General features: G+C 38.2%; 1 protein-coding gene across 1 annotated transcript in view; it reads left to right on the forward strand.

The window, feature by feature from the left end:
• Positions 1-23,155, forward strand: part of Mau2 (Mau2 sister chromatid cohesion factor) — a 299,360-nt gene that overhangs the window by 116,093 nt on the left and 160,112 nt on the right. The window contains exon 9 of the mRNA XM_090401244.1: positions 14,378-14,468. Coding sequence (XP_090257370.1) covers positions 14,378-14,468 — 91 coding nt within the window. The remainder of the gene's footprint in view (positions 1-14,377; positions 14,469-23,155) is intronic.

The following is a 23,155-nucleotide window of genomic DNA, read 5'->3' on the forward strand; positions in this document are numbered from 1 at the left end:
AAAGCTACTTCCATCATGCATAGAGGACCTGAACCAAAAGCGCATACTCCTTAGCACTGTGACCATAACCGCTAAGGCACTAAGTCTCTTCAACATGTTGGAGAGAAAGCAGAGTCTGATTATTATTATTATTATTATTATTACCACGGGCTACTCCAGGAGTCCTTAGACTCATCGAGGGAGGCCCTAAACATCATGTTCACACAGCTGTTCAACATTTTCACAGTATCTATCATACCTTGCCTTGAACTCGCTCACTGTCATAGCACCCACAACAGACTCTGGCAGCTTATTCCACTCATTTACCACTCTAAAAGTAAAGAACCCAGCTCTAACACCCCTGCTAACCATGCTCTTGCCCAGCTTCCATGGGTGTCCCCTAGTTCTCCCACCACCAGTCATGATCTCAAAAATATCATCTGAATTAATCCTATAGAATCCTTTCAGCAATTTGAATGTCTCAATCATATCTCCCCTTTTCCGCCTATCAACCAGTTTCTGCAACCCACAAATCTTCAACCTGTTCTCATATGGTTCATTCCACAGACCTGCTATCATCTTAGTCACTCGCCTCTGGATCCTCTCAACCTCCTCCCCATCAAGAAGGAACCGAGGTGACCAAATCTGGGCACAGTAGTCGAGATGAGGTCTTATCAGGGCTCGGTACAGAGGTACAATAACTTGTTTTTCTCTGCTCGTCAAGGTATTTTTCAACAACCAAGAGAGTTGATGAGCTGATTTAGCTACTTTCGCAATGTGCCCCCTAAACTTCATCTCCCTATCCACCAACACTCCCAAGTCCCTGGCCTCATCAATCTCTTGGAGTACAGTTCCACCAATGTGGTATACTGCTGCTAATCTTTTCACTCCGAAATGCATAACCTTACATTTTGTCACATTAAATTGACATCCATTCTCCTTAGTCCAGAACTCCAATCTATCTAAGTCATCTTGCAAGACTTTGACATCTTCTGCGTTCACTATCGCCCTACCCAACTTTGCATCATCAGCGAACAAATGAACTGTCCCACTTAGACCCTTCCCTATATCGTTAATGAACAGATTAAACAGCAGTGGTCCAAGAACAGAACCCTGTGGCATACCACTAGTCACAGGCCGTTTTTTGGACTCTACTCCTGAATAAACTACTCTTTGATATTCTCCATCAACCACCCAGCTATCCATCTCACCAACCCTATATCCATTCCCATATGTTGTAGTTTATGGATTAGAATTCCATGTGGTATCCTGTCAAACGCCTTTGCCAGGTCCAGCAGTATCACTGTAAACCCATTTCCCTTATCCAGTTCAGCCGTCACCTTGTTATAAAATTTGAGCAAGTTACTGAGGCATGATCTACCCTTCACAAAGCCATGCTGTCCTCTGTACAGTATCTCATTTTCATCAATCCATTCCTGTATTTTTCCCTTGACTACTTTCTCCAAGACCTTGACAACGACTCCTGATATGCTGATCGGTCGGTAATTTGCAACCATAGTCTTGGATCCTCCTTTATGCAGTGAAACTATTTTCCCCTCTTTCCACGCCTTCGGGACTAAGCCAGACCTGAGACTCGGATTAAACAACATGGTCAAGGGCACTGATAATTCATTAGCCGCTTCATGCAAGACCCGTGCCGGTATACCATCCAATCCCACAGATGTATTCACATTAAGGTTCTGTAATAGACTATTCACCTCCACTTCATTCATCACAATTCCCATATATACTAATGGTTCCTTCATTTTTTCAACGTTACCACCTGGATGATATACTTTTGCAAAGTGCCCGCTCAGTAACTCCACTATATTGACTGGTTCAGTGAACTCTTTACCATCGTCATTCCTTAAAATCATTTTGCCATGTACAGTTTTTTTCTTGCTTGCAGCATATTGAAAGAACTGTTTGGGATTCTCTTTTGCTTGCATAGCTAGTTTCCTTTCATAATCGGCTTTTGCTGTTTTTACCACACTCGTTACCCTTCTGGCCTGTACTTTATACCGTTCGTGTGCCTGCAGGTCACCCTTTTCTTTGAATTCCCTCCATAGTTGTTTCTTTTTTTGCAGCTCAAGCTTAATGGTGTTATTCATCCATTTAATCCCTCCTTGTTTCACTATTCGGACCTTAGGTATACAATCAGCCATAACCTCCTGTAAATGCTCTTTGATCACTTCCCATGCTCTATCGACGTCCAGCCCTTGCAGTTGTACATGCCATGGCACTGATCCAAGCAATCTCCTAAGCTTGTCATACTTGCCAGCATGGTAATTCCACATATACCCTGTCTTAATCACAAATTTCACACCTTTAGCCACCTCCCAGGTCAAGATCTTATGATCACTCTCACCAATAGGTGGCAACATGGTCATATTCATTACAGTCAAATTCTCAGATACTATTACCAGGTCAAGCACTCTCACACCCCTAGTATTTTCAATTACATGCTGTTTCAGATAGTTATCCCTTAATAATTGAATAAAATCCATTTCCTTCCTCACATGTGTCCTCTCCTCCTTCCAATCAATGTTACTATAGTTGAAATCCCCCATAATAATTACCCTTCTTCCACTCATTTCATCAATTTGTTTATGCATACCATCTCCACCATCTATTCCATCACCTGGTCTATAGCAGCACCCAACTGTATATTTTATTCTGCCAGTATCAATCTCACACCAAATAGCCTCAAATGAGCTCCTTTCACTATCCTGCAATACTTCAATTCTCCTTGGCTGCAGTTCATCAGCTATCATCAATAACACCCCTCCCCCAATTTTATTCTCTCTGTCCCTCCTAAACATACTATAACCTACACATTCTATCCCACTAACTATATCATCTTCCGTCAGCCATGTTTCACTAATGCCAATAACCTGCGGCCAGGAAGAGCCAATCAAGGCCAAAAATTCTTCCTTCTTGTTCCTAATACTCCTGGCATTAGTATACATGAATTGCAGTGTTCCCTTTGTCCCACCCCTATCTTGATGCGTTATTCTAAATATCCCATTCCCATTTTTTGTCCTTATTGCTGGCTCAGGTACATTATATACATTTTTACACTTAACTGTCTCACTGATGTCTGGATATCCACTTCCCCCCCTCCTTGGTAGTTCTAGTTTCTCTGGTTCTGCACATCCATTTTCACTTCATTCAGCAACACTTTTTCCAGTCTCCGCACACCAAGTCCATTCAAATGCAGGCCATCCATCTTGTATAAGTCCTTTCGCCCATCAAACTCATTCCACACGTCCACAAATTCCACACCACACCGTCCGCATAACCTGCGCATAATATCATTTGCGATTATGGCCCTCCTCCTAAACTCCTCTCTGTCATACTGCGGTAACAGACTCACCATTCTAACTCTGTCACTCTTTTCTTTTGCTACCTTTAACAATACTTTCAAGTCCTCTCTCATAAAAAATTTATCACCTTTCAATTCATTCGTACCAGCCACAATTGTTATTTCTTTCACCCTCTGTTTTGGCACTCTAATGCTCTCACTTACATCCTTAAATTTCGCACCCGGTAAGTACGATTTAGTTACACTCCCATCTATTACTCCTCTTAATAACGAGTCACCATACAACACTCTCTCCTTCATTTCGGAAACTCGCCCACGCTGTTTATTTACGTTAGCCGAATCACTCTGGAAAGAGTTTTGCAGGTGCTCTAATTGCTGCTGCGCATCTTGTATCACTGCGCGCAGCCTAGCGATCTCACTTCCTACAAATAATTCCTCATTTTTTTTATCATTCAAACCATTTTCTCTTTCTGTATAATTGCTCTCACTCTTTCTTAGATCACCGCTCACATTGCCATCTTGTACACCGCAATTCCCTATCGAGCCACTATTTTCACTCGCATTCTGGCTTTCTTCAACCATAACTGTCTCGCATTCTGGCTTTCTTCAACCATAACTGTCTCACAACCTGACACATACTTCGACTCCTCACTTTGCATACACTTTCTACACATTCTCCCACCACTATCACTTTCAATCCATACTCCAGCCTCATTCGGGAATGCATACATTACACACACTTCACATTGGACAAATTCTCTCACATTATAGTTTTTGAACAATGGCGTCGTATTTTTGGACGCCATTATCTTACGTCGCATTGGCGCCATATTCAAATATATGAAACGTATCGTTAAAGACTAAATTAATTTACGGAATTTACACCAAAATCACACAGACACAACAAGCTACCAAATTTAGACAATATTACGTTATGCTTTTTAACATATATTCTAATTTCCATTCAAAATTGTACTTACCTTTCGGGAGCTCCCTGAAAACGCGACCGTTCCCCTGGCCCTCTAGCGGCGACCCCTATTATGAATACAACGCTTCTTCCAGTTGGTTCATGAGATTCAAGCAGTGTTTTGCACTGCATAATGTGAAAATATATGGTGAATCCGCAAGTTCCGATGAGAGGGCTGCCAAGGAGTTTGTGGAGAAATTGGATATTATTATGGAGGAAAAATATTTGATATGGATGAGACCTCTTTGTTTCTGAAACAAATGCCCTAGCAGACAATTCATCCACAAAAAGCTAAAATCTATGCCTGATTTTAAAGCTCTTAAAGACATTGTTACGATTCTGTTAGGGGGTAATGTGGCTGGATATAAACTGAAACCTGTGATATGGCACAGTGAGAATCCACAAGCCTTCAAAAACATTACGAAGCATACTCTTCCGGTTCATTAGCAAAGATATAAGAAGTCATGGACGACTCAAAAATTGTTTGCATATGTCTTAATCTTAATCAACTGTTATGTGAGTGAAATGGAAAGCTATTGTATGAAAGAAAATGGAGAATTTAAAATTTTATTAATTCTAGATAATGCTCCAGGTCATTCATTTTATATCGGTGATCTTCACCAAGTTCAAGGTCATGTTTGTCCCTCCAAACACTACTTCATTGATCCAACCAATGGATCAGAGTTCTAGTAGTGTCTAAGGTTTATTATCTACGGAGAAATTTTTCCCAAGCCATTTCTGCTAATGAAGGAAATGACCAGACTCTCATGCAGTTCTTTAATATTCAATATTTATCACGCTATTAAAATATTTCTGTAGTTTGGGACGAAGTGATCTCTCAATGTGAGTGACATATGGATAAAGACATTAAAAAGGTTTGTGCACACGATTTTGGAAATTTTGAAAAAAAATGAAGACCTTTGTAAATTGAGTGAAGAAATAGTGGGCCTAGCAAACAACCTGAATCTCGAAGTTGAATGATGAAAACATAGTTCAACTCATAGTAAGTGCCCCTGAATAGTTGACAAACAAAGAATTGGTCAAACTGGAGGAACAACATGTTGCAGAAGAGGAAGAACAAGAAAAAGAAGAGGGAAAAGGCAAACAAGGAAAGGTAGTTAAACAATTCACAGTGAAGGGTCTTGCAGAAACCCTGACCAATACATGGACCTGAATGTTGAATGCTACTTATTAGTAGAAAGGAAAGTACATGATGCATTTGCTTGCTTCTTTTCATCATAAATATGTTTATGATGAAAAGAAGAGGAGGAATGACTGAAGCACATAGACATTTTCATCAAAAAAAAAAAAAAAGGTTACACCAGAAGAGCCACATCCTTGTCCTTCACATAGTGAAGGTAATGAAGATGTGATTGTGGAGAAGATTTGGGTGATTATTCTCCTGTTTTATAGTGGCAGTAATGCACAGTACAGTTTTATAAGGTTTAAAAATTAAAATGACAGTATACTTATTATTGTTAAATCTCTAACTCCTATAACTCTGTTGATTTAATGTATTGACTTCCGAACTGACTTACGTCCTTCCTGATGGAACGGAACCCCGATGTAAGTCGAGGGATGACTATATGTATATTTATATATATACATATAGTAAAGAACTCTTGGGCCAAACTTTAAGGGGTGATAGAACGCACCTAAACAAGCACTTTTCATTATGCAATGCATGGTCTAAACTCAAGCGGTGAAGCGCTAGGGGCTAGCAACTACTGTGTCAGGAAATGAAGAAACACAAGAATGACAGAGGAGATTTGAAAATTACAGAACATAAAGAATTTCATTGAGACTTAGTGATTGGCGAAACCTCCAGGCATTTCTCATACAGCAGCAGCGGCAATAGAAATCCTGGCAATAAGGTCCTCATTGGAATCAATGGGGCTTTTCATAGATCAGGCTTTTCATATAGCTCCATGGGAAAAAGTCCAGACATGAGAGATCGGGCGATCATGGCGGCCAAGCGATGGGACCACCCTGACCAATCTATCGTCCTGGAAATGTTTCATCCAAGGTGTTCCGCACATCCACACTGAAATTGGGTGGTGCTCCATCGTGTTGGAACCACATACGTGTTTGAATGTTTTCTGGAACAGGGTTCAGTAATTCTGGCAAGACCTCTTGCAAAAATACAAGGTACGTTCTCCCATTCAGTCATGCTGGCAGAAGGTATGGGCCAATCAAATGGTCATGTAGGATTCCAGCCCAAACATTTATGGAGAAACGCCACTGGTACGAATGTGGACGCGTGGCGTGCGGATTTCTGCTCGCCCATACACGATAATTTTGGGTATTAAAAATGCCCTCAAGTGTAAAGGTCTATTCGTCAGTGAATAAGACATGTGCACCAATTTCCCATGCCGTACGTGTCCTCCAATCAATGGTGTGGTGAGTTCTACGAGACGAACGATTACACCCCTACCATGCACAGAGGTTGCATGCCTTGACACCTGCAGATTACCAGCCTCATGTGGATTTTGCACAGTGGTTCCTGGCAGACTGCAGTGCAGCTGGACTTTGATGCACATGTCTTATTCACTGACAAAGGAGCCCATTTCGCACAGATACCGGTGCAATCGCTGAAAGGTTTTACGATCAGGCACACATTTGGTCGGAAAGCGCTCTTGGTATGGTCTTTGGGCTTCCCTCACATTCCCATCTGCAGCTCCATAAATGACATGCATGTCAACCTTCTCCTGATTTGTGAAAGAATCCATGCTTTTTGCACTCCATGGTAGAAATAATGACGACTGCAAAAACCAGCACTTTCCAGTGTTCACTGGAAAGCACCCTCTAGCGCTTCACAGCTTGACTTCGGACCATGTATTGTATGACGAAAAGTGCTTGTTTAGGTGTGTTCTATCACCCCTTAAAGTTTGGTCCAAAGTCTAGTCGCTTTATAGTGCGTAGTTTCTCCTTCATAGTCACTGCAACCTTTTTTCGTTTATCACCCATTTCGTAATCTTTAATAAAAAAAAACAACGAAGCACACCAAACAACAATTTACTAACGCAACCAGGAACAATGGCAAACATATTCCGCACTTGTGGACATCTGATGCATAACTGACGAAGTGGGGAAATCCGCACTTTGCATGTCTCAACTTGTGTTATGCACACGGCATGTAGGAGGATTGTAGCAGACGCCCGCTTGCAACGCCTTGGCAAAGTAAATTACAGTACGTATTCCTCATTTTATCACAGAGAATTACTGTATTATTATAATTCTTCATGATAAAATCCGGCTCTGGATAGTACGGAGGCCAGATAGTCAAGAGTACTGTATATGTATTCGAGATACCAAGTAATTTTATATAAACTTGGTTTTTAATCGGGGTGCTTAAGGGTCAAAGCTGTATAACTGAGAGGAGACCTCCACATAGCCTTTAAAGGAATGCGGAGAACCGACCAGGGCTTCTGACCTAATGTCCAATCCTCACCTTCTCGTGGTGCACCCTGTTGGGTATCTACTTTGATACTGAACGAACGAGGATGGGCTGGCAATTTGGGATTTAGCCGACCAAATTGTATTCTTATTGGTTAAACCAAAAATAAAAAATGATGGTACAACATGACAAAATTTCATGCCGGCTGGGGCGTCGCCCGGTTAAACAAGGCCCCCGTTGTTTTCGCCAGGGAACCAGGGCGAACAGCGAAAAGTCAGCTACTGGAACAAATCTGAAAACAAACCCCAACTCAACATCACCAGAGTTAAAGATCGGTACTATCAATGTAAGAAGCCTGAATGGCAAAGAAATGGAGCTAGCTGAGGAATTAGATAAGTACCAGATCGACATAATAGGGGTGACTGAAACAAAAAAGACCAAAACTGGTGAGATCTTTCTGAGCAATAAATACAAAATGTTATATTCAGGCAATGACAATCAAGGAAAAGAAGGAGTAGCCATAGTATTCAACACAAAATACGAGGCTAATCTTCTTGAATGGCAGTCAGTCTCAAGTAGAGTAATGTGGGCAAATATGAGAATGGGGAACTGGACAATGAGACTTATTTGTGCCTATGGTCCCACAGAAGGTTCTACTAAGGTAGAAGTCGAGGAATTTTTTGAGGCTTTAGAAAAAGCAACTGACACAATGAAAAAGGAAAAGTTGGTCCTTGTTGGGGATCTAAATAGTAGAGTAGGAAATGATTGTGAGACATACAAAAATATTTTGGGAAAATTTGGAGAAAAGAGCAAAGCTAATAATAATGGCAAATATCTGTTGGATTTCTGCTCAGGACATGGACTGGTTATTACTAACACCATGTTCCAACATAAAAATGTGCACAAATTCACATGGAGAGAAGAGGCTAGGAATAAGAAAAGTCTCATTGACTATGTTATTGTTGATAGTGATGTTTTCTCCTTGGTGCAGGACACCCGAGTGTACAGAGGATTTGAAATTGGAAGTGATCACTATTTAGTCTTGAGCAGGATAAAATTGAATTTCATATTGAAAAGAATAACATGTAAGAAAGTTTTAAAGCGAATAAAAGTTGAGCAGCTCTCAGATGTGAACTGTAGACTAAAATACAGAAATATTATTGAAAAGAAAATGAAAGAGTTTGAGAACAGGAATCAAACCTTGGAGATTCAGTGGCAAACTCTGAAGGAAACATTGATTGATTCTGCCAGAGAGGCATGTGGTGAGGTTGTGTGCAAGGATAAAAAAATCAGAACTCCCTGGTGGACACAGGAAGTTAAAGAGGCAGTGAAGGAAAAGAAGAAAGCATATCAAAAGTTCCTGGCAAATAAGTCAGCTTTTACTCTTACAGAATACAGAGACAAATGTAAGAAAGCTAAACAGTGTGTAAAACTAGCTAAACAAAAGTCATGGGAGGACTTTGGCAAGAATATAGAAAATAAATATCAAGAAGGTGGCAAAATATTCTGGAGGTTGTTGAAGAAGCTTAGGAATGGAGGAAAGAGTGCTGTAAAAGGAATTACAGATGATAAAGGTGAAATGAAAACAGGAGAAAAAGATATCCTTGAAGTATGGAGTAATTACTTTGAAAAACTGCTAAATGAAACAAGCAGTGATGACAGCACAGTGATAAAAAACACTGACCAGGCATGCAGTCAGGAACACATATCCATACTTGAAGTAGAAAAAGTCATCAAAGGCTTGAAATGTGGAAAGGCAGCAGGAGTAGATGATATTCGACCGGAAATGCTGAAGTATGGTGGTATAGGAGTCTTACAGTGGCTGCACTGCATAGTTCAGAAAGCCTGGACAGAGGGACGAATTCCCGATGATTGGAGTAGAGCTCTCATAGTACCCATATATAAAAAGGGAAATAAAACTGAATGTGAGAATTACAGAGGCATTTCCCTAATGAGTGTTCCTGGCAAGATCTATGCAAGTATACTTGAGAAACGGTTGAGAAGAATTGTGGAAGAAAAGCTTGGTGAAGAACAAGCTGGATTCAGGCGAAATAGAGGCTGTCAGGATCAGATCTTCACTTTACGACAAATAGTCGAGAAAGCATGGGAATATAACAAAGATCTGTATTTAAGTTTTGTCGATTTGGAAAAGGCATATGACAAGGTGCCAAGAGAGAAGCTATTCAATACGCTGCAGTTATATGGTGTCAATGGGGCATTATATCAAGCAGTACTTAGTCTTTATTTGAGTTGTGAGTCAGCAGTTAGAATTGAAGGAAGTACAGGAAGATGGTTTAATGTTAAATCTGGTGTGAGACAGGGATGTACATTATCCCCTCTGTTATTCATTATCTATATGGATCACATTATGAAGGAATGTGGTATTAAACCTGATATCAAAATTGGAGATGTTAATGTCAGCTCTTTGCTTTATGCGGATGATGTTATACTTCTAAATAAATCTGCTACAAGTCTGCAAGATTCTCTGACTAAATTGAATAGCTGTTGTAATAGATATGGTATGAAGGTCAGCAATAAAAAGACAAAGACAATGAAAATAGGCAGAATCATTGAAAATGTCAACTGGGTTGTGAATGGAGAACCTGTGGAACAAGTAAAACATTTCAGCTACTTAGGCACAATTTTTACTGAAGATGGTAAACTAAATATAGAAATAGACAACAGAATCAGCAAAGCTGGTATCGTGGGAAGTCAATTGAATAAATTCATATGGAATAAGAAAGAAATTAGTCGGAACACTAAATTAGCTGTATACAAGACTGTGTTCAAACCAATTTTAACTTATGGATCTGAGAGCTGGGTCAGAAGTAAAACACTTGACCAAAGACTAGAGACTGCAGATATGAGAGTCCTGAGAAAGATTAGAGGCGTGAACAGATGGCATCAATGGCAATATCATATTAAAAATGAGGATATTAGGAAAGAACTTGACATTGTCAGCATCCAGGAATGCGTTAGCAGAGCTAATCTCAGATGGTATGGTCACTTAAATAGAATGGGAGAGGAAAGATTAGCAAAACAAGTGTTCTCTGCCAGGTTGGCAGGAAAACGACCCAGAGGAAGACCAAGATATAGGTGGATTGATACGGTACAAAGTGCCTTAGACGATAGAAATATAAGATCTGATAATATTGGAGTCTTGACAAGTAACAGACTGATTTGGAGGAAAATTGTAGATAGGAAGTTAGTAATGATGTAATTTTTTCATGTAGTACGGTCATATCCTGTACACCCCTTGAGGGTACATGGCAGGAATTTGATGATGATGATGGTGGTTTTTAATCCTATTTCCCAAGTGAGCAAACAGTCAAGTTTGCGCCTGCACTTAGTGCAAGTCTGAGACAACTTGTTGTAAAGGTAGATTAAGTTCTGATCACTTTCCTTAGTATTTTTCCCTTAACGTAAAGCACATCCCCTTGCGGAGATGTATGCTGCTATGCATTAAAGGCAATGGTCACTATCCATACCGGTTTCGATCTTTATTGAGGTGTCGTCAGTGGGAGCCAGACCAGACAATGCTAAGGTTGAAGTAATGCAGAGCTTATATGAGTTTTACCTAAACAAGTTGCCATTAGGTGCTTTGACCTTATTAAATAAAATCTCAGGATGAGAGATAGATGTAGAAAGTTTTTTAACTTGGGTATATTATGTATTCAAGATACCAAGTAATTTTATATAAACTTGGTTTTAAGCCTATTTCCCAAGTGAGCAAACAGTCAAGTGCACCTGCATGTAGTGCAAGACTGAAGCAACTCATGGTAAAGGTGGATTAAGCTCTGATCATTTTCTACCATGAGTTGCCTCAGACTTGCACTACGTGCAGGCACAGCCATATGTTGTGCAGGCCTGATATAGATAATGAATAAGAGTGGAGATAATGTGCATCCTTTTCTTACACCTGATTTTACATCAAACCATCTTCCTGTATTTCTTTCACTTCTAACTGCTGACTGACAACTTATATATAGACTATATATTGCTTTGTATAATGTTCCATTCACTCCATATAATTTGCAGTGTTGAAAAGCTTTTCTCTTGGCACCTTGTCATATGCCTTTTCCAGATATCTGCAAAACTTAAGTACAGATCCTTGTCATATCTTCACAATTTCTCAACTATTTATCTTATAGTGAAAATCTGATCTTGACAACCTCTATTTGATCTGAATCCAGCTTGCTCTTCTCCAAGTTTCTCTTCAACAATTTTTCTCAAACTCTTTTCAAGTATGCTTGCATAAATCTTACCTGGAACACTTAGTAGAGAAATTCCTCTGTAATTCTCACATTCAGTTTTATTACTTTTTATAGATGGGTACTATGAGAACTCTACTACAATGATTGGGATTTTGACATTCTCACCAGGTCCACTGCAAAACTTTTATACCTCCATTCTTAAGCATTTCTGGTTGAATATCATCTACTCCAACTGCCTTTCCACATTTCAAGTTTTTGACAGGTTTTTATTTTCTACCTCAAGTATTGATATGTATTCTCTTAAATTTTCTAGTATGGTTCTATCACTGCTTCTTTCATTTAAGTCTTTCAAAGTAATTACTCCAGGCATCTAGGATATCTTTATCTTCATTTTTCATATCATCTTTGATTCCTTTTACAGTACTTTTTCCTTCTTTAATAGCCTTCAGAACATTTTGCCACCTTCACTTGTCATCCTTGTCTCCCAAAAAAGAAAAAAAAAAAATACACAACCAAGCATGTCCACCTGATTACTCTTTTAATATAAATTAAAAATTTATTAGTCAAATTTAAATTAGCCTTTGCTGACGATACGGCTTTAGTATACACCGAAACAACCCTTGAAGATCTAAAAAAATCGGATTAATAGTGATATGTTAAAACTAAGTATACAGTTTAGCAACAACAGATTTAACATTAATACCGACAAAACGAGATATATATACTTTACATTAACAGACAAATTAGATCACAGTATAACTATAAAATGGCATGAAAGGAAATGTGGTGATACTCTAAATTGTAAATGTAGCTTAATCAAAAAAATCAAAAACTGTCAGGTATTTGGGCCTTCATATCAATAGCAATTTGAAATGGAACTTCCACACCACTTTCCTAACAAATAAGTTTAGGTTCATAATTAACAGAATATATTATGTTAAAAAAATTTGTAAATGCAGCATTCTTAAGATGTTTATACTATTCCTGGGTAAATTCTTCACTGCAATATGGCATTACCTGTTGGGGAGGAGACTATTATAACAATCTGCTTCCATTAATAAGAATACAAAACAGAATAATTAGAGCCATAACTACTACTGACTTCGCACATTCAACCAATGATCTGTATATCGTTCATAATATTCTACAATTTCAGAAACTATATCTGTGTGGTTGTCTGTTATATAAAAAGAAACGCTGAAAGTTTCTTGGTATATAATGTAGACTATGGATTGCGCTGCGGTCAAAACATGCTGGAAGTAGCTAAGGCTAACAAAGAAATTTTTCATAAATCTCGAGTACATTGTGACGAGTAGCTATAATAAACTTCCGAATGAAATTAAATCTATAACCTCAGAATATGTATTTAGAAAAAGATTGAGAAACTTCCTTATGGGATTAAAGAATGTTGACAATTATTTTAAATGTATAGTATAAGAAATCATTATAACTTATATATCATAACCAATTAAGGTATTGATTTACAAATTGGTTCATTCAATTAGGAATTAAAATATCAATATGTACATTATTATAACTGGTAAGGGAGCCCTCTTAGATGCAGTCACCGGACTCTCAGTGTCTGTTTTGAGCTAATTACTTTTCTAGTAACCAGTATGGCTACGGCTCTTGGTTACACATATTTGCATTACCTGACTTACATTACTCTAAACCAGTTACTTATAATAACTATGAAACCATTCAAAATATAATATATTCTACTTGCATATATGAGAAAACTTTTTATTAACCATAATAAAATAATAGCCATAATAAGTGTTAGTACCAACAGAATATGATAGTAATACTTGAATTTTATTTTGTAACATTGTACTGTGCATTGAATTGTATTGTGAAATATTGTCATAATTATACAAGTTGAATAGTATAATATGTATAATTTGTATACGTGATGTGAATAATAAAAACTGTTAAACTGTTGGAAAGTAGGGTAGCAAGATCACCAAATAAGCCTTGCTTTACTTTGATAGTGTATTAAACTAGGAGCAACATAAATAAGTTTTCAGAAAATTATCTATATCAGAAAATGTTGATTCTTTATACAAAGGAGCATCGAAGAGTAAACTACTATCTGTAATTATTATTATTATTATTCCTGATACCTCCAAGGTGTCCTCATCGCGGGAGGACACCTACAACTGTCTCTACACCTAACCTCTACTACGAATCATCTCCATCTACCTCCAACACCACCACAACTAGTAATTTTTGTCTGTAAATTGCGTGTGTTCTGAAGGGCCGATTTGTATGTATGCGGGATGAAAAACCCGAGTTTCCGGGAGAAAAAACCCTGCTCCCTCCGTATGGAGGGAGCAGGGTTTTTGCAACATATATACACATAAAAATGTCTATACACATAAAAATTCGACACACATACTTTCTCTAGTCAAATTTTGACTAGGGAAAGTTTAAGTCAAATATTTTTATGTGTATAGACTAAGCCTGACATCTAATTTTCATTTGATTTCAAATAGGTTACAGTTTTACATTCTATGCAAGCAGGATATATGGATAAAGCACAGAAATATACTGATAAAGCTCTAATGCAGATCGAAAAGCTTAAAAGTAAGAGATTCACTTATGTCATTTTTATTGTAGTATGTCATATATAAACAAATGTTGGGTTAAATTGAGTATATATCATTATTTAGAAAAGATGTGATTAGCATATTATACTTGATAATGTTCTTATTTCAATTTTTTTTCTGATTTTTTATACTTCTTTATGTACCCTTAAAGTAACTTCTAAGATGTACTTTTTATATGTTCAGACCAGCTAATTTCAAGTTATTCTTAGTATCCCCCCCCCCCTCAGAACACAATACTCTCCATTCAAAAAAGTAAATAATAATAATGTGTGTGTGTGTGTGTGTGTGTGTGTGTGTGTGTGTGTGTGTGTGTGTGCGTGCGCGCATGTACATGCATTCTGCATGCCTTAAGCTTGAATTTTAGCTTGAAGTTCAGATACAGAAATTGATTAAAGCATTCATTCAATTTAGCCATTTCTGATATATTTTGATAAAGATGTCTAAAATTATTTAAACATCTTTACATAACTTGTCTATGGACAAATTTTATTGTTAATTGAATTATTAAATTAGAATAAGAAAAGATGTTATATAAATATTATTGATAGAATCCTATCCTATTCTCTCAGCTATACAGCTGGTGGGAGTAGCTATATGCTACCATACTAGGGAGATGATTATGAGTAAGGTGGTTTCCTATTGCCTTCCTTGCCATAGTATTTTTATGACTGTAGCCATGTGTGTTCATGGGACTGGTTTGCCTGTTTTGGGGAATGAAAAACCTGAGTTACCAGGAGAACCCCCCCCCCACACACACACACCTCCGTATGAGACCGGTTAACTCACCTTTAGTCGAAAGAGATCAGATAAAGGTTCCTCACGTCACTGATGACAATTGAACTCAAGTCTTTCTGACCAAAGGGGCTTCGTCTATACTGACTGAGCTATGGAGGCTCATAATTGATACAATAGTCTGTTGTAAAGAGAATGAAGCAGCAGTACTTGTGGATTCACTATGAGTAGAAAACTAGTGAAGCCGTTAAGCCTAACTGCTCACAGCAAAGGTCACTGATGGAAAATATATTTCATTAGCAGAAAGAAGAAGAATCAACCAAGTATACTTACCATTTCACATTGCTGAAGAACTAAAGCATTAGATGTTTTCTGCAGATTATATTAAATTGACATCAAGTGAAACAAAAACTTTGTCTCGACTGTGCCACTAATAAATGTATTTTGCTGTCATGATATCATTCACATGTGCTCACAGTGAGGAAAAATATGAAATATGCTGTATTGAGAGAGATAATAAAAATAGCTGATGGACATGTAAAGAAGGGAAGAATACATTAGAAGGCATCGGAAAGGAACAGAGATTTGTAATTAAAAAGAGAGGGAGAGAAATGAAAGTTGTTAAAAATTCCCTTATGAACAACCAAATTTAATAACTGCTGCAATAAATTTGGTATGAAAATCAGCATTAAAAAGACAGACAATGAAATAAGCAGAAACATTGAAAACGTTTCTTTTTTCAGTGAGGGAAAATATGAAATATACAATATTGAGAGATGATAAGAATAGTTAATGAACATGTGAAGAAGCGAAGAACACGTTGGAAGGCATCAGAAAGTTAACAGAGATTTGTAATTAAAAAAAGAGCAAGAGAGTGAGAAACAAGAGTTGTTAAAATTCCCTTATAAATGACCAAATTTAATAACTGCTGCAATAAATTTGGTAATGAAACTCATCATGAAAAAGACAAAGACAATGAAAATAGGTAGAAACACTGAAAACATCAACTGCATCCTGAATGGAGAACCTATAGAACAAGTAAAACATTTCAGCTATTTAGGCACACTTTTTAGTGAAGATGGCAAATTTAATTTGATATCTTCACTAAAAATAGACAGTAGAATTAGCAAATAGACAGATGTAACAAAGCTGGTATGGTTGGAAGTCATGTGAATAAATTTATATGAAATAAGAGAGAGATTAGTCAAAACACTAAACTAGCTGTATACAAGACAGTGTTCAATTTTAACTTATGGATCTGAGAGCTACTTTATAAATAAAACTCTTGATTAAAGATTGGAAACCACAGATATGAGAGTCCTGAGAAAGATTAGACATATGGCATCAATGGCAATATCATGTTAAAAACGAGGACATTGGGAAAGAATTTGACATTGTTAGCATTCAGGAATGTGTTAACAGAGATAATCTGAGATGATATGGCCACTTGAACAGAATGGGAGAGGAAAGATTAACTAAACAAGTGTTCTTTGTCAAAATGCCGGAAAAAGACCCAGAGGAAGACCAAGATGTAGGCAGATTGATACAGTAAAAAGTACCTTAGAAAACAGAAATATAAGATTTGATAATATTGGAATGTTGACATATAACGGGCTAATCTGGATGACAATTGTTGATAGGAAGTTGTAATGATTTTTATGTTTCATGTCATACTATCATAACATCCTGTACATGCCTTGAGGGTGTATGTCAGAAATTTGATGATGATGCAAGGAAGGAATATTATTTTTTTATCTATTAATGAAAGTTTCTAATTAAAGATAAATTAACTTTTCTTATGGATAAATTAATTCTCTTTAGTGATAAATGTGATGTGAAACTTTCGTGAGTGACAATTGAAAGGAAAACTATATAATATTATTTTATGGATCTGTCAACTTTCAGAAAAAAAAAATTTTTTTTTTTAAATGGCAGCAAAGGTTGGTCGATTGGTAGAGCCTCTGCTACTAATGGCTCAGTTAAGTACGTTTGAGCATGGTTAGTAGTTGGAAGGGGACCAATCGTTCAATGCTGTTGGCACACTCTCCCTCGATGAGTCTTTGGACTCCCTGGAGGTGTTAAATAATAATAATAATCATTAATGTTTTTGGTTACTGCATGAACAAACTAAAATTATTTACTGTACAATAAGGCTGAAGGTACAGGTATGAATTTTTATTGGTCTGTATGTGTGACTATGTACAAGAACTCTTGCTGCTACTATTTTCTGTTTTCCTTGAGAAACCACTAAATCTGAACTCAAGACTTCCTCTGTAAAGCTTGTGGTTTGAAGTTTTAAGGACAAGATTAGTCAATTTTCTTAAGTTGATATGTACATGTGTGTATGAGAGAGAGAGGCTCATGGATTGAATGTGTTGTCTCTCTCCATAGGAAATTTTTTAATACTACAAAAGGCTTTGCTCATCGAGCATCATTGCTCATCCACTAAAAATTCTCACTCATTATGGATGAGCAGATGAGTGCATTTTTCATGCCCTGCATGTGTGTGTGTGTGATATAGAAGGAATCGCAGGTATGTAAAAACGGCTGTCAGCTCAGTATTACTAAATTTCTAAATAACTTAGGGAATTGAAACAACGTAGATCCGAATATAAATTAAATTATATTTTAATAGATATTTCTGATATTTCGGCAATGTCACATTGCCATTTTCTAAAGGAACTTACAAAAAGGCAGGTGCACACAGGCAATAACAATACAGTAACTGAGAATGAAGATTTGAAGCTATCGTTCTCCTAGAAGTCCTGATGGTGCCCTCTGGCAGGCTAAGTAGGCGTTCTTGGCCCGTTGGGCTGAAGGTCTGCTGATGTATTCCTTCCAAATTTGGGGCAGTCACATACAACCAAATTTGTCGAGGTTTGGAGAGTTTCTTAGGGCAGAGGCTGATTCCATAAATAATCTTTCGAATTTATATTTGCTCCGGTGTATTATTGTTGCTTTCTTCCACCGTATTCTGTGGCGAGTATCCAGAGCATGGTCTGCAACACCAGAATGGCTATACTTGTAAAACCGGATGTAGTCCTTGTGTTCAGAAATTCTGATATTCGCTGTCCTGCCTGTTTGGCCAAAGTACGACAGTTTACAACTGCAAGGGACCTGGTATACACCAGGTAGGTCTAGGGGAAGTGGTTGGTCTTTGGTAGAGCGGATAAGGGATGCCAATTTTTTTTTTGGGGGGGGGGGTAGCCATTGGCTGAGAAAGTGTTGAGGATGTGATTTAGTTCAGTGTTAAGGGCTATGTCGTTAGAACAGATTAGTTTAGCCCTATTGGATAGTGTTTTTACCACTCCATATTGTTGTGAGGGGGGGGGGATTGTTGGTGGATGTATCTGCCTGTATGGGTGGGGTTTCTGTAAACTGAGAAAACCAAAGTTCCATCAGGCTGGCGGGTGACTAGTGTGTCTAGGAAAGGGAGGCAGTTGTTTTCCTCTTTTTCCAGGGTGAACTTGATTCTGGCGTGTTGGTTGTTTAAGTGTGTAAGGAAGAAGAGGAGTGTTTCAGAGCCATGTGGCCAAATAGCGAACACATCATCAACGTAGCGAAGCCATATGGTTGGTTTTTGTGGGGCAGAGGCTAAGGCTTTTTCCTCAAAGGTCTCCATAAAGAAATTGGCCAAGACTTTGAGCCCATGGCTGTCCCCTCTATTTGTTTGTAGAATTTTCCCTGCCAAACGAAATAGCCTGAGTTCATTGTGAACTGAAATAGGGCTGAGATATCGGGGGAAAATTTAGCTTGGATTAGCTCTAAAGTTTTCTTGAGTGGGACATTTGTGAATAAGGAGGAGACCTCGAAGCTGACCATTATGTCAGTATGTTGGAGTGTAAGGTTTTCTATGCTGGCTTTGAAGTGGGCTGAGTTTTTTATGTGTGATGGTGTGTTGCCAGTATAGTGTGCGAGCTCTTTGGCCAAATGTTTAGCTAATTTGTATGTGGGGGAATCAATGCCATCCACTATGGGACGTAATGGCACATTTTCTTTATGTATTTTTGGGAGTCCGTAAATACGGGGAGGTATAGAGTTAAACTGTTTTAATCTGTTGGTAACTTCTACAGGCCAAGAAGTGACTTTCTTAAGGAGCCTGTGAGGTTTTCTAATTTGTGAGTTGGTGGGATTGTAATTGATAGGGAGGTAAGTAGCCCGATCTAATAGAAGAGCATTCAGCTTACCTTTGTAGTCCTTTTGGTTAAGTACTACAGTTGCATTTTCTTTATCCACTTTGGTGATAACTAATTCATTATTATTTCTCAATTCCTGTAGGGCTTTAAATTCCTTGTTGGATATATTGGTTTTGGGTGGTTTTGCTATGGAAAGGACACAAGCTACATCCAGTCTTACTCTGTTGGCGATTTGATGTGGAAGGTGGCAGATTCCTCTTTCAATCTGGATCATAATATCCTCACTTGGTATTTTTCTGGGAGCAATGGCGAAGTTGTGGCCACGTGAAAGCACGTTGAGAGCTTCAGGCTTCAGGGTGACTGAAGAAAGGTTGATTACGGTGTTGGTAGCAAGTTTTGGATTGACGGTAGAATTCTTTTTTAATTTATCGCATTTCTTCATCTGTCGGCCTCGTATCTTTTCAAACTCTTTGTCTGCAGAGGTACACGAGATGTCATGTAAAATTGACCACAGTTCTTGATTCAAAGTGCACGAAAGTTCATCTTTGAGGGTACGAATAGCTTCGTTAATTTTAGCTCAGTATTAGTAAAGTTATTATTATTATTCAGGCCTCCATGGAGTCAAAAGACTCGTCGCAAAAAAGTTATGCATTACATACAATGAGATATCAAATGATGTATTATGTTATTGCCCTATCATATTGTACTGATATTATATTAGTAGGATATGCTAAAAAGATCTTATCAAGCTTGGGAATTTTGGAGTTTTAATAGACAGGAAGTTGAAATTCAGTGGTCATATAGCAAAGATTGCAAATATGACTCGGAGAATAATTGCATTGCTGAAACGAATGTCGAGAGAAAAATTTAAAGATATGGAAATTATTTTGCCTCTTTACAAGACCTTGATGCAACCTCAACTGGACTACTGTGGTCAGATCTTGTCTCCAGATTGCCAGTCTGATGCAGATACAATAAAAGGTGCAGTAAAGATGATATCAGGAATGTACATTATGAGCACAGATTGAGAAATTATGCACTACACACACTAGAAAACAGCAATTCTTGTAGAAAGGCTTATACGTTGGTTGTACATGATTACTAAATAACTTAAGGAATTCACAACGTATGCTGGTATATAAATTAAAATAAACTTTAATGTATATTTCGGCAATGTCACGTTGCCATCTTCATGGAAACATAAGATTAAGACACGTGCACGCAGACACTAAAAAACAGCAAATGAGGTAGAAGCAAGGAAACTACTGTTTTTCCTAAAGTCCTGATGGCCCCCTGGCAGGCTATATTAGGTATTCTAGGCCATTGGGCTGAAGTTCTCAAGATGTACATCTCCCAAATTTGGGGCAATCTCATGCATCCAAATTTGTTGAGGTTTGTCATGTTTCTTAGGGCTGAAGCTGATTCCATGAATAGTCTTTCAAATTTATACTTGCTGCGGTGTATTACTGTGGCTCTCTTCCACCGTATTCTGTGCCATGCATCCAGAGCATGGTCTGCAAGCCCAGAGTAGTTGTAATGGTGAAACTGGATGTAGTCCTTGTGTTCCAAAATTCTGATATTCGCTGTCCTGCCTGTTTGGCCAAAGTAGGACAGCTCACAGCTGCAAGGGACCTGGTATACACCAGGTAGGTCTAGGGGAAGAGGTTGGTCTTTAGTGGAGTGGATAAGGGATGCCAATTTTCTATTTTGTAGTTTACTGGTTTTAGTATTTTTTGGATTTTATGGGGGTTGTAGCCATTGGCTGAGAAAGTGTTAAGGATGTTATTTAGTTCAGTGGTTAGGGCATTGTCATTTGAACAGATTAATTTAGCCCTGTTGTATAGTGTCTTAATGACTCCATATTGTTGTGAAGGGGGTGGTGGGATTGTTGGTGAATGTACCTGCCTGTATGGGTTGGTTTTCGATAAACTGAGAATACCAAGGTTCCATCAGGCTGGAGGGTGACTAGTATGTCTAGGAAAGGGAAGCTGTTGTTTTCCTCTTATTCTAGGGTGAACTTGATTCTGGGGTGTTGGTTGTTTAAGTGCATTAAGAAGAGGAGTGTATCAGAGCCATGTGGCCAAATAGCGAACACATCACCAATGTAGCGAAGCCATATGGTAGGTTTTTGTGGGGCAGAGGTTAAGGCTTTCTCTTCAAAACTCTCCATAAAGAAGTTGGCCAAGGGTGGGGAGAGTGCTGAACCCATGGCTCTCCCCTCTATCTGTTTGTAGAATTTTCCCTGCCAAACAAAATAGCCTGAGTTCATTGTGAACTGAAATAGGGCTGAGATATCAGGGGGAAATTTGGCTTGGATGAGCTCTAAGGTTTCCTTGAGTGGGACATTTGTGAATAAGGAGGAGACATCAAAACTGACCATTATGTCAGTATACTGGAGTGTAAGGTTTTCTTCATTGGCTTTGAAGTGGGCTGAGTTTTTTATGTGTGATGGTGTGTTGCCAGTATAGTGTGTGAGCACTTTGGCTAAATGTTTGGCTAATTTGTACGTGAGGGAATCAATGCCATCCACTATGGGACATAATAGCACATTTTGTTTATGTATTTTTGGGAGCCCATAAATATGGGGAAGGTCGGGTTTTAATTTGTTAGTAACTTCCATAGGCCAAGAAGTGACATTCTTAAGGAGTCTATGGAGTTTTCTAATTTGCGAGTTGGTGGGATTGTATTCAATGGGGAGATAAGTGGCCTGATCTAATAATAAAGCATTAAGCTTACCTGTGTAGTCAGTATGGTTGAGCACAACGGTGGCATTCCCCTTATCTGCTTTGGTGATTACTATTTCTTTGTATTTCTTCATTTCCTGTAGAGCCTTATATTCACTATTGGATATGTTGGTTTTTGGTGGTTTCTTTGGTGAGAACACAGGCTACATCCAGTCTAATATTGTTGTCGATGTGGTTTTGGAAGGTGGTGGATACTGTGTTCAACCTGGATTATAATTTCTTCGGCTGTTATTTTTCTAGGAGGAATGGCAAAATTGTGGCCACGTGTAAGTGCATTGAGTGCTTCAGACTTCAAAATAATGGAAGAAAGGTTGACTACCATGTTGAGTGGTAGTTTTGGTTCAGAGGTAGAGTTATTTTTTAAATTATCAAATTTCTTAATATGTCGACTCCGTATTTTCTCAAATTCTTTATCTGCCAAAGTGCATGTGACATCATATAGAATTGACCAAAGTTCATGATTCAACTTGTTGGAAAGCTCTTCCTCTAGCACCCGAATAGCTTTGTTTGCATCAGCTAGGAGAACGCGCGTGGCGGTAATTTGTTCTCGTAGCAAAGCAAAGCTGGCATGGTTATAAATTTGGAGAGCCTTCTGTGAAAAGAAACGGTGCTTAAATTTCACACAATTTGGGATTACCTGATTATCCGGAAGCGTTTTAGGAAGGTGAAACGCTTCAGTGATCTCGATAACTTCAGCCTCAGTTTACCGTATATAGGTGGGCCTTGCGTGTGATGGAATCTCCATAGATGATAGTAATTCTCATAGAAAGGCTTATACGTTGGTTGCACATAATTACTAAATAACTTAAGGAATTCACAACTTATACTCAGGGCTGGCGGAAGTGGGCATGCGGGCGCCGAGGCACGGGTCATAAGTTCATTGTTAAGAAACAAAATTTTTATCATAAAAACAAAAAATTCTTAGAAAGATCAATATTAAAATAAATAAGGCCGGATACACTGAATAAAAATTTTTAAAAAATTGTGTATTGCTGGCTGTTTACAATTTTGCAGCGAGAGCAGGCTAAATGCTTCCAGAATCTAAAGTGAAG

Source organism: Typopeltis vanoorti, chromosome 12, assembly GCF_054136105.1.
Source record: "Typopeltis vanoorti isolate ZY-2024b chromosome 12, IOZ_Tvanoo_1.0, whole genome shotgun sequence".
Taxonomy (NCBI): Eukaryota; Metazoa; Arthropoda; class Arachnida; order Uropygi; family Thelyphonidae; genus Typopeltis; species Typopeltis vanoorti.